The sequence below is a fragment of the Rhinopithecus bieti genome, unplaced genomic scaffold (assembly GCF_001698545.2).
Source record: "Rhinopithecus bieti isolate Rb0 unplaced genomic scaffold, ASM169854v2 scaffold_1012, whole genome shotgun sequence".
NCBI classification, from domain to species: domain Eukaryota; kingdom Metazoa; phylum Chordata; class Mammalia; order Primates; family Cercopithecidae; genus Rhinopithecus; species Rhinopithecus bieti.
Window position 1 is genome coordinate 385,402 of NW_016803312.1, and position 11,944 is coordinate 397,345.

Genomic DNA, 11,944 nt, shown 5'->3' on the forward strand with positions numbered 1-11,944 from the left:
TTCATGTAATGCTCTTCTTTCTATATGCCAACCCTTTTAGATTTTCTTACTGACGTTTTCCTGCAATGACATTAGTAGCTGGTTACGTGAAAACTGTCAATCCTAAGAGAAGTTCACCAGAGAGCCAGGGTAAGCCAGAAAGCTTGCGGACCAACCAGACCACAGACTAAAGAGTGAAGCAAGAGAAGCCTATTTGTGGGATGCTCAGCCCCTTTCATCCTGTTTCCTTTCTTTTCTGTACCTGAGGGCTGCTGCATACCAATTGCAGAAACTTACACTATTTCCTCTTCTCAAACATGTGAAAGGGAAGGATCTAACGACCTTGTTCTCATCAGAATGTGAGTGATCCAGGGAAAGCAGGTCCCACGCAGGGACTTCAATTCAGTGAATCCTGGCCTGTGTTTGGAATATGACCCCTCAGTGAGTTGATGAATAGACTCTAAGTAGCTGGTAGGCAGGGGAGTGTCTGTGTTAAAGCCCTCTGCTGAATCCTGGGCAGTTAGGGTGGGACCTGGCTCATGCTGGAGGTTCACTGATGAGTTGTTAGATGAGGGTGCCCAGTATAGGGAACCACCGGTGTAACTGTTCTTGCCTTCCTCTTCCACCTCCCTTGCAACTCCGTCAGTCGCAAGGCTGCCATCACACATCGCCACAGACTGGAGGGCTCAAACAGGGATATATTTCCTCCCAGTTCTGTAGACTGCAAGTCCAAGATCAAGGCATCAGGAAGGTTGGTTTCCTCTAAGTCTCTCTCTTTGGCTTGTAGATGGCCATCTTCTTCCTACATCTTCACATTGACTTCTCTCTGCGCATATGTCTGTATCTTAGCTTCCTCTTCGTATAAGGACACTGGTCCTATTGGATTAGGGCCCACCTAGATGATCTCATTTTAAACTAATTACCTCTTTAAGGACCCTACTGAAGCGGCATTGTTGTCTGGGGTCAATACCTGAGGTTCATTGTTTCATGACAAGGGAATCCAGGATGCAGATACACACAAGAACTGGGTTTAGGAGCAGAGATTTGACAGGCAAAAGAAAGAGAAAGGAGGCCAGACGCGATGGCTCATGCCTGTAATCCCAGCACTTTGGGAGGCCAAGGAGAGTGGATCACAAGGTCAGGAGTTTGAGACCAGCCTGGCCAACATGGTGAAACCCCGTCTCTACTAAAAACACAAAAATTAGCTGGGCATGGTGGTGAGTGCCTATAATCCCAGCTACTTAGGAGGCTGAGGCAGGAGAATCGCTTGAACCCAGGAGGCGGAGGTTGCCGTGAGCCATTGCACTCCAGCCTGGGCAACAAAGTGAGATTCTGTCTCAAAAAAAAAAAAAAAACAAAGAAAGAAAGAAAAGAAAAGAAAGAAAGGAGAACAGCTCTCTCTCTGGAGTGCACTGGATTTTATAGACAGGCTTGAGGAGGCAGTGTCTGATTTACATCGCGCCCAAAGATCGATTGGCCCAGGTATGATGTTTATATAAAATGCAAGGAAGCTGGCTGCCCCACCCTAATCTTATCACGCAAATGGGGTTTTTGCCTGGCAGGTGCCATGTTGCCTGTTCCTTACTGTATACCTGGCTGGCAAAGATGGAGCCACCATTTTGAACATGCCTAGTCCCAGGTAGCCTATTCCTAGTGGCACAGATGCCCGCATTCACCCGTGCAAGCTTCCGGCTTGCTTGTCTATGTCCGCAGCTCGATTTTATAGGCTGTTCTTTGAAAAGAAAATGATTTGGGGGCTGCTTTTCATTAAGAGGAAAACCTTACTAAGGACTCCCGAACCTTCATATCTGCCTAAATAATTTCTTCTTAACTCCTATATCACTATCTCCTAATATAGTCACATTGTGAGGTGCTGGCAGTTAGGACTTCAACATAGGGCTTTTTTGGGGGACACAGTTCTGCCTAAAACACTCAGCGAAAGCGTCAAGTCCCATTAGATTTTTATCAATAGGAATTTATCTGTCAGACTGGGTGTCAGGGAAGCATCTTTGTGAGCTGTCAGGCTCTTCTGGAGACTGTGAAACCCTTTCCAATAGGTAGCTACATATAAGTGACACTGGTACTGAAGAAATAAACCTTCCTCTGGGGCTTTCAGCAATTGCACAGACGGCACACATGTTGTGATTCAGTGTGGCCATGACGAGGATAAAGTTAAATGCCTTTGATACACTGACATGAAATGTAACAAGTGGAGGATCAAACAATTGAAAGCGGAAGGATCATTCTTGTAACCACAGGATGATAATAATATACAGAAAACTATTTTCATAAGGCAGACTCATCATTTGATATTCTGCTGTTATTTTCTGTGGGATTTTTTTTTAAAGGAAAACAATCCCCCAGTAAATGAGAATGTTGCAACATAATACCACGTTCCAACTCATAAAAGTTTTTCTTCAGAGTTCATTTGGAAGCATTTCAGACAGATTGTTAGGATTATTACTTTCTGGGATAAAATCATGATTTTTTTTTTTCAAATATTTCTTCCTCAACTCATAATCTTCCTCGCAATAATATTTTGCGTGTTGCAATAAAAAAGCAAGGCAGACAGGCAACCTCTATTTTTAGATTAACACATTTGCCAAAGTCAAGGAGACTTATCTAAATGCTGAATTCCCACAGACATGAGCTGCGTTTGCAATGCCAGACACTTAAGCCAATTTCATAGCCCACTTACAAGTGAACATTGCCAGATGGATCCACCATCTGTGACCCCACCATTGGACACATTATCTCGAATCCTCTTATTTCTCTTAATATCATCGTTGTATGAAAGCGAGCCAACCTTGGATTGGTTTATGTAAACAACTATACTTGATGGCCTTAGTTTGTCTTTAAAAGATTCGGGTGCTGTGGGAAGAGGATTGGCAGGATGGGATCTGGGCAGTGATGGACAGTTCCTGGAGGAGATTCTGTGAGCTGTGGGCAGTGGTATTGCCAAGACAGGAGTCAGGCGTCTGTAGAGCTGCGTTATGAAGCTGAATGGGAGGAAGTCCAGTCTGGTGAAGCCAGGGAGAAAGCCAGAAACTGGTTCTCTCTCAGTGGAGGCACAAGGAGTCCCTAAATCTGCAGGGACAAAGCTGAGTCCAAAAGCAAAGCAGAGACCTGGATTGTACATCAAAGTGCCCAGAATGCAGTCATCAGACTCCAACAAATGTTACTGAGCTCTTGGCCTTCTCATCTAGAGAAACGTAAAGACCACCAGGGATTCAGCAATGAAGATTGACTTGTCCAATGCCATTTAGAAGCCAGCAGCAAAGTGAACTGGAATTGAGAATTGCTAATTTTTCAGCCTCCACTTGGTAATTTTCCACCTGACATACAACACTGTGTTTCAAAGAAGTCTTCAAAGATTTTAGAGAGATTCAAAGAGAGACAATGGGCAAGTAAAAATTGGCCTGTTGAGGCACAAACTCCTGTACACATATGTTTATAGTGACTTTGCAAAAACTAAAAACAGCTCAGGGATCCCTAAGCCAGAGATGGATGAATAAACTGTGGGCCATCTACACAGTGGAATACCACTCAGCAATAAAAAATGAACTCCTGGTACACACAACATTGTGGATGAATCTCAAATGCACTGAGCTGACTGCAAGAAGCTAGACCCAAAACGCTGTATGACTCCATTTATATGACATTCTGGAAAATAAATTAGTGGAGTCCAGGGGTTAGGAGACAGGTCAGGCTTGGCTACAGAACAGCATGGGTGACACTGGGGCACTGTTGGAACTGTTCTCTGTGTTGTTGTGGAAGTAGTTACAGGTCTAGGTGCATTTATCAAAGCTCTTAACTCTGCTTACTAAAAGGGATGAAATTTATCATAGTAAAATGTATCTTTATTTATTTATTTTTATATTTATTTATTTATTGAGAGTCTCACTCTGCCGCCCTGGCTGGAGTGCAGTGCTACAATCTCGGCTCACTGCAACCTCCACCTCCTGGGTTCAAGCGATTCCCCTGCCTCAGCCTCCTGAGTAGCTGGGATTACAGGCGCCTGCCACCACACCAGGCTAATTTTTGTATTTTTTGTAGAGATGGGGTTTTCCCATGTTGGTCAGGCAGGTCTTGAACTCCTGACCTCAAGTGATCCACCCACCTTGGCCTTTCAAAGTGCTGGGATTACAGGTGTGAGCCACCGTGCCTGGCCATATCTTTAATTTTTTTTTAAAGGCTTAAGGAGAGAATAAAAACAGCAATAGATGTGCTCCTAGAAGGCAGTGGTAAAAAGGATCCCAGTGTGGGCTCAGTAGCCAGCCTGCCTGGGTTTAAACTTTGGTCTTGTGACTTTACTGTATTCGGACTCTGTACCTCATTTTTCTCATTCTAAGATGGGAATAATAAAAGTATCTTTCTCATAGGATTGTTGTATCACTTAAAGGAGGCAATTATATTGAAAATGTTTAGAATATTAGCTTTTCTTTGATCGATCTTTACGCAACTGTCCAACACATCCTCAGGATAAATTCCTAGAAGTAGAAACTAGGTCAGAGGTACACAGTCATACGTATCAACAAACTGCCTTCCAAGAAAATAATGCCCATTTATACTTCCTCAAACAGCCTATAAGTATACCTCTGCTCTCTGTCCAACAATGCCTAGTATTAATCTTTTCCAATATACAAGGTTAAAAAATGATATCTCTATGTTTCTTTCATTTGGATTTCTTTGGTGACTAGTGAGGTTGAAGTCTTTTCATATATTTATTAGTCACAGGTATTTATTTTTATGTGAAATGCCTGTTTGTAATCTTTCTATTAGAATGTTTATAGTTTTGTTATTTATTTGTATGAATTTGTTACAGATTAGGCATAATAATTAATGTTAACTTTTTTTTTTTTTTACCAAGTGCCGAACATTCTTCTAGGCATTGAAAAATATTCACATTTGATCAGGCATATACATTATAAACATTTCACCCTGTTGCTTTTTGCTCCTGTGTTTTTTTGTTTTGTTTTGTTTTTTGCTATAAAAGTAGTTTAGATTTTAAAATTCCTTTGTGATTTCTACATTTTTGATCATGTTTAAGGAGGTCTTCCCTTTTGATTAATCATAATGTTTTTATACAACTATAAAATAAACACTTCCATGTTTCACATTAGTTTGGAAATTCCTGGTGGCCGTTCTCATTGTCTGGAATTATTCTAAAATAGTAAATGTTTTTTAATTCCAACAACAAAAAAAAAAAAAAAAAAAAAAAAAACAGGAGATGTCTGACGGCATTTTTGGCAACAGATGTAAACATTAGTGTATCTATCAAGAAGATGAGGGTGAGAGGTGAGAAGAAGGAAGCAGGAAGAAGGTGACTTAGCTTAGGAAGTGTAGGTGCTTGGGTGGCCACAGAGACTGCTCCCCTGAATTGATTCTGGGTGATTCTTTTTTTGCTTCTTTTCTGTTGTTGCTTGTTTGTTTGAGATGGAGTCTTGCTCTGTCGTCCAGGATGGAGTGCAGTGGTGCAATCTCAGCTGACTGCAACCTCCACCTCCTGGGTTCAAGTGATTCTCCTGCCTCTGCCTCCCAAGTAGCTGAGATTACAGGCATGCACCACCACGCCCGGCTAATTTCTGTATTTTTAGTAGAGATGGGTTTCACCACGTTGGCCAGCCTGGTCTCGAACTCCTGACCTCAGGTGATCTGCCCGCCTCGGCCTCCCAAAGTGCTGGGATTACAGGCGTAAGCCACCGTGCCCAGCTATTGTTTTTTTAGTGGGGTCTCGCTGTGTTGCCTAGGCTGGAGTGCAGTGGCGCCATCATAGCTCACTGCAATCTCAAACTCCTGGGCTCAAGCGAGCCTCCTACTTCAGCCTCGGAAGTAGCTGGGACTACAGGTTGTATACCACCATGCCTGGCTGATCCTTTAATCTGATACTGTCAGCTCTTCCTCATCTTCTCCTTTGACCTGACTGTTCCCTAGGAGGGTTCCACTCTCCCTCCCTTCACTGTTTCCTGCCCACCTAATCCAAACCTCAGATCCACACTCAAAACAAAGCTGATGTTTTCAAATAGAACTTCTTCCAACACTAAAATTTCCTTCCCAAATTAGTGAAATCAGACCCTGCAAACCAAACACCACTTAAAAGGCTTGGCTTTTCTTCCTCATTTAAAAATAACCATTTGCAAGAAATAAAATACGAAACTTAGGTGTAATGCATCTCCTATGACCTCACATTCTTAGGGTTTTTTTTTTTTTTTCTTGCCAACTGATCCTGCATTCATGCTAATGTCCCCTTTTTGTTTTCTTAAAAGTACTCAGTTGTTCCATCAAAAGTCAAAAAGAAAATAAACTATGTTTCTCAGACAGATGGAGGCACAGCAAAGGCCTGCCCACAACTTTAGGGAATAGTTTTTTTAGATTGAAAGGAAAGAACCAAGTTTTAATTGCCAGTTATCCCTCAAAAAAAAAAAAGCCAGCTTAAGTATCTACGTGTAGAGAAAGGCAAAGTTTTTTATTTGTTTGTTTTCAATTTGCCCTCAAGGCATTTATAGAAAGGAAGTAAACATAGATAATGGTATCAGACCCATTATCTCAAGGGAGAAAAAAATCTTCCAAGTTTTAGAAATTCAAATATCAGCCCTGAAATTACTCTGTGTCCAGATTATCATTTAAATGCCTAAGCACAGAATTATGCAATATTTTAAAAATATTATTTCTGAGTATTATTTAAATATTATTTCACATGCACATATAAATATACACACTCCAGCATAAATATAAATGTATGTGTATATAAATAGAACACATATATAATAGATATGCTATATACACAAACTTCTATACTTATGTGTGTATAGATGGAAGCAGCGTAGTGCTTTCCAAAACCAACCACATATTTTGAAAAGAGAAATTCATTCAAAACACAAACTAGCCAATCAATTCTGCTCCCCTGGAGAAATCTGACAATTTTAAGCTCCCAAGCATAAGTACTTGTGGCTCTTTCTAGCAGGCATAGTTCCAAGGTAGTGTCTAAAGGCAAGCATACTTTTGTGGTAGGTAACTGTTTTCTTGGCCTCTGAATAACTGTGACCACATTCTCATGAAGAAAATTGTGGCCTGTGTTGCCAGTTATTTTATTTTCCAGAGTAGGAAAATTCCCACCCTAAGGCACAGGAATTAAAGTTCCTAAAGGAAAAGCCCATGTCTCATTACTGTTGGGAAAGTGTCCCTCAAATTCTCACCTATAATGACAATCTAGTTTTGATGGAGACTTTATATTACTTTCTAGGATCTGGAACGTGTGTGTGTGTGTGTGTGTGTGTGTGTGTGTATCTCAACACCTTCAAGTACACATGCAAAACTCCAGCAGAATTTAGCTGCAGCTGACAGTAGTCAGTTTTAATTAATTGTCTCATTTTCTTCATCTCTAGTATCTTAATTTATTATTACTTATCCTCCCTATTTAATCAGGCATTTATGAAGTATCTGTTCTGTATCTGGCACTGTGCCTGTTAACATGCATGCCAAGGTTATTTCTTTCTTCATTTATTTCAACCCATACCATTCCGTGAATATTTGAGGATGTGCACACATAAAGATTCCTGCCCTGGAAGGGCTTACAGTCTTATTTTCTTTGCCATTTCCAGAGAATCAATTCTTAAAATTTGCCTATTACTTATAAAATGTCTAATCTTATTAAATAAATATTTCACCTTATTTGGAGCCAAGAACAAAGTCCATAATTCCTCGTGAATCAGTTTTCATAAAAGAGCTCTCCTATCTGGTGTCATGTCAACAGATATGGATTCAGGCCAGGGCCACCTGTGTTACACTTGTCTAAATATTGGGGTTTGTAATTACACAGGAAGAACAGAGCTCATGTTTCTTCAAATCAGTAGCTCTTTTTTTCTCCGATTTAGAAAAAAAAATGCACTCATTTGCTAGAAGAGACAAATGTAACAGAAAGAATACATGTAAAAATAGTTGAAAAATTGGAATTCTAATACAATTTATCATTATAATTTTAATAACTGATAAACTTAGAAATTTTGGCATCTGGCTTCAGAGATTTAAATGCTGACAAAAGAATATTTTATTCCATGAGTCATAGGTGGCCAAGGTGTACCCCTTCGCTTAACGCGTTCTTTAATTTCATGAATACAGAACTCTTTACATGACATCTGTTCGACTTATTTGAACATCAGCATGCACATGTTTTTAAATATGGAGCTCTGGAGTCAAATTCCAAGTCTAATAACTGAATCTGATTCTGTATCCATAAAACCTAAGACATCTGACAGTGGTTTTGACCTGGAGAACTTTCAGATCATTTTTTCTTTTTAAACAAGTATTATTGTGTCTTAGGTTGGGTTGTCCCAGAGCAGGCATTAAGATAAGGATGAGAAAACAAGCAGTGTATTTAAGAAATCCTGAGAAACACTGGTAAAGGTAGAGAAGAGAAACATGGAAAAGAAGAATGGAATAAAGATCATCATCAAGCTAGTTGCCACTGTGGGCAATCAGGGCCTCATCTGGCTGGGGAAAGCAAAGTCAGAGAACAGATCTCAACTATCCCACTTGACTGAGAAGGCAGCTGGGCCACTCACTTTCCAATTCCTACCTGTAATTGACTAAAAGCCATTCCCAGGGACACTAAGCCCTCAGGGGGAGAATCATCTGCAGTCTGTCTCTGTTCACTTGTATGTGTATTAGTCAGGGTTCTCTAGAGGGACAGAACTAGTAGCATTGCTGAACATATAAAGGGGAGTTTATTAAGGAGAATTGACTCACATGATCACAAGGTGAGGCCCCACAATAGGCCGTCTGCAAGCTGAGGAGCAAGGAAGCCAGTCCGAGACCCAAAGCTGAAGAACTTGGTGTCCGGTGTTCGAAGGCAGGAAGCATCCAGCATGGGAGAAAGATGGAGGCCAGAAGACTAAACCAGTCTAGTCCTTCCTTGTTCCTCTGCCTGCTTTTATTCTGGCCGTGCTGGCAGCTGATTAAATGGTGCCCACCAGATTCAGGGTGGGTCTACCTTTCCCAGTCCACTAACTCAAACGTTAATCTCCTTTGGCAACACCCTCACAGACACACCCAGGAACAATACTTTGCATCCTTCAATCTGATCAAGTCGACACTCAACATCACATGTGCAAAAGGTGGATGCCAAGGGAATATGGCTATAAATCATTTTTCTATACAAATTCCATTATACCAATTTAATTCCTGAATTAGTTTCCATATGGAGTGGTCAAATAGGACCTCCTTCTACCTTTGTTTTTTGTTTTTCTATTTTCATTCCCGTTCTGCTAGAATTAACCAATTATAGTTTCAACTGTTGTAAGTTTTCTTCTGTGGCCCTGATTTCTACCAAGTTCAGTTTTCTTTTTCTCTTTTTAAATTTATTTTAGATTCAGGGGATACGTGTGCATGTTTGTCACATGAGTAGATTGCATAAACGGGTTTAGGCTTCTAGTGTACTCATCGCTCAGATATTGAACATTGGACTCTGGGTAATTCTTCAAACGTTGTCTCCCTTCCTCCTTTCCTGCTTTTGGAGTCCCCAGTGGCTATCATTAGCATCTTTATGTCTATGTGTACTCATTGTTTTAGCTCCCACTTATAAGTGAGAGCATGCAATATTTGATTTTCTGTTTCTGAGTTCACTTAGGATAATGGCATCTGGTTCCATCCATGTTGCTGAAAAGGGCATGATTTCATTCACTTTTGTCGCTACATAGTAATCCATGGTGTTTATGTACCATGTTCTTTATCCAATCCACTGTTGATGGACACTTGGGTTGGTTCCATGGAGGTCCAGTTTTCTTATATCTAAATTTTACTCTGCAGATTTAGCCATTGTCATTTTTATTTGTGTTTGATTGCTTCTACCAGGGACAGCCATTGTAAATGAGATTAAGAAAAGTCCGCTGGGCGCGGTGGCTCACGCTTGTAATCCCAGCACTTTGGGAGGCCGAGGCAGGTGGATCACAAGGTCAAGAGATGGAGACCATCCTGGCCAACGTGGTGAAACCCCGTCTCTACAAAAAAATACAAAAAATCAGCCGGACGTGGTGGCAGGCGCCTGTAATCCCAGCTATCAGGAGGCTGAGGCAGGAGAATGGCGTGAACCCGGGAGGTGGAGCTTGCAGTGAGCTGAGATCGCGCCACTGCACACCAGCCTGGGCGACACAGTGAGACTCCGTCTCAAAGAAAACGAAGAAAGAAAAATTAGCGGAGGGTGCTGGCAGGCGCCTGTAGTCTCAGATACTCGGGAGGTTGAGGCAGGAGAATGGCGTGAACCCGGGAGGCAGAGCTTGCAGTGAGCCGAGATCACACCACAGCACTCCAGCCTAGGCCACACAGCGAGACTCCGTCTCAAAAAAAAAAAAAAAAAAAAAAAAAACCAACAGTTTGACCTCTATGTTAGCCAATCACTGAAATAATTTTGAGCATTTCCCCATTTCCCCTTACCTAGTCCAGGATTGCTCGACCGCAGTCACCCAGGTCCACCACTTACCTACTTGTGTGAATGATGTTAGGAAATTTACAGTTTAGCCTTCTTAAGTCTCAGTTGACTCATTTGCAAAACTGTGCTAATAATAAAGACCTCCTACCTTCTTGTTAGGAATCATTCAAAGGAAATCCTTTAAAAGGACTCCTGGCATACAGTGTTGTTCCATGTGCTATTTATTAGGATTGCTGTTGTTACTTTAGATCGTTATAATATGTTAGTTATTTTATGTACTACTGATTGCTTTGCCAGAAGTATACTCACCACCCACACTATTTGTAAAGAGCAAACGTTTGTCAAAATGGCAATCAGAATGTTCCACTTCTGGGTTAACAATCCTTCCTCATAGGGTATTTGCTGGTGAGAGTGATAACAAGAAATGTACAGTGAGCCTGGTACCTAGCAGACACTCACCACCTGACTTTCCCCTTTTCCTTCCCTGGGGGTATGTGCCTTGAACCTGGAGGATAGGAAAAGTGATGCAATAATGAGTTTCTAGAAATTGACCTTCCTAAGCACAGAGGGGTTTGAGATCTACTGATGGACGTTTTATCAAGTTGGTTATAGCGAAGCTTCAACATCCTTTCCAAAATGTCTTACAAAAGATGTGACTTCTCTTCTAATTTTGTCGCTCTCATACCATCAGCATGTAGGGGTATTCTATGTGCTACTTATGATTTTGAACTTAGTAAATTTTTTCTGTACGACTCATGCATGTGTTCTGTGTTTTTGTCTTTTTAAGATTTGATTGTGGGTGCATTTGGAACAGGAAAAGTCGCTGTTTACAGGTACGTTTTTGATAGTATTCAAATGTTTTTCTCGTTGTTTCAAATACATTTTCTTGTTAGTTTTGCCTTAAGGAGCACATTCCAGTGATTTATTCTGGTGAATACTTAGATGCTCTTTTTAAAGTCTAGAGATATTTTTTGCCCTCACTCTTTCTTTTCTTTGCATTTTTACTCTCATACTTCATGACCAAACTTCCAGATTTTAAGAGCATAATGTTGAATAAGATATGAAAATGAAGCAGATCATATAAAATGACCCACTTTTTAGATCTTACTGTATTTGATTTATTCTCTTTGCTTTGGAAATGCATTGAAATGTTCGCTTATAAATAAGCAGTGCAGGGTCGAAGAATGTTACTATTTATCCTGGCTTCTATAATCAAACTGGACACTAAGTTAGGGAATAGAACATTCCAGGAGTTGGTAGCCTCCAAAGGCAAGTATTGAAAACAGTGCAAATACAACAGCTATGGATTCCAAGCCTGGATATTCCATATACTCACTGATTTGTAATCTTGGGCAAGTTCTTATCACTTTCAGAGTTTCAGATTTCTGATCTGTAAAAGAAGGATAAAAGCAATATTTATAAGGTTACCTTTGTTCAAAGGATTCAGTGAGAATATGCATGTGGCGTACACAGAATAGTAACTGGGAGAGAGGTGGTGCTCAACTTTAGCTTTTTTTTTTTTTTTTTTTTTTTTTTTTTTTT

The 11,944-nt window shown here is 40.7% G+C and overlaps 1 protein-coding gene across 3 annotated transcripts in view; it reads left to right on the top strand.

Annotated features, from left to right (window-relative positions):
• Positions 1 to 11,944, top strand: part of ITGA8 (integrin subunit alpha 8) — a 221,473-nt gene that overhangs the window by 90,055 nt on the left and 119,474 nt on the right. For all 3 annotated transcript variants that reach the window (XM_017874126.1, XM_017874144.1, XM_017874133.1), the window contains exon 14: positions 11,190 to 11,235. In XM_017874126.1, the coding sequence (XP_017729615.1) occupies positions 11,190 to 11,235 (46 nt within the window). The remainder of the gene's footprint in view (positions 1 to 11,189; positions 11,236 to 11,944) is intronic.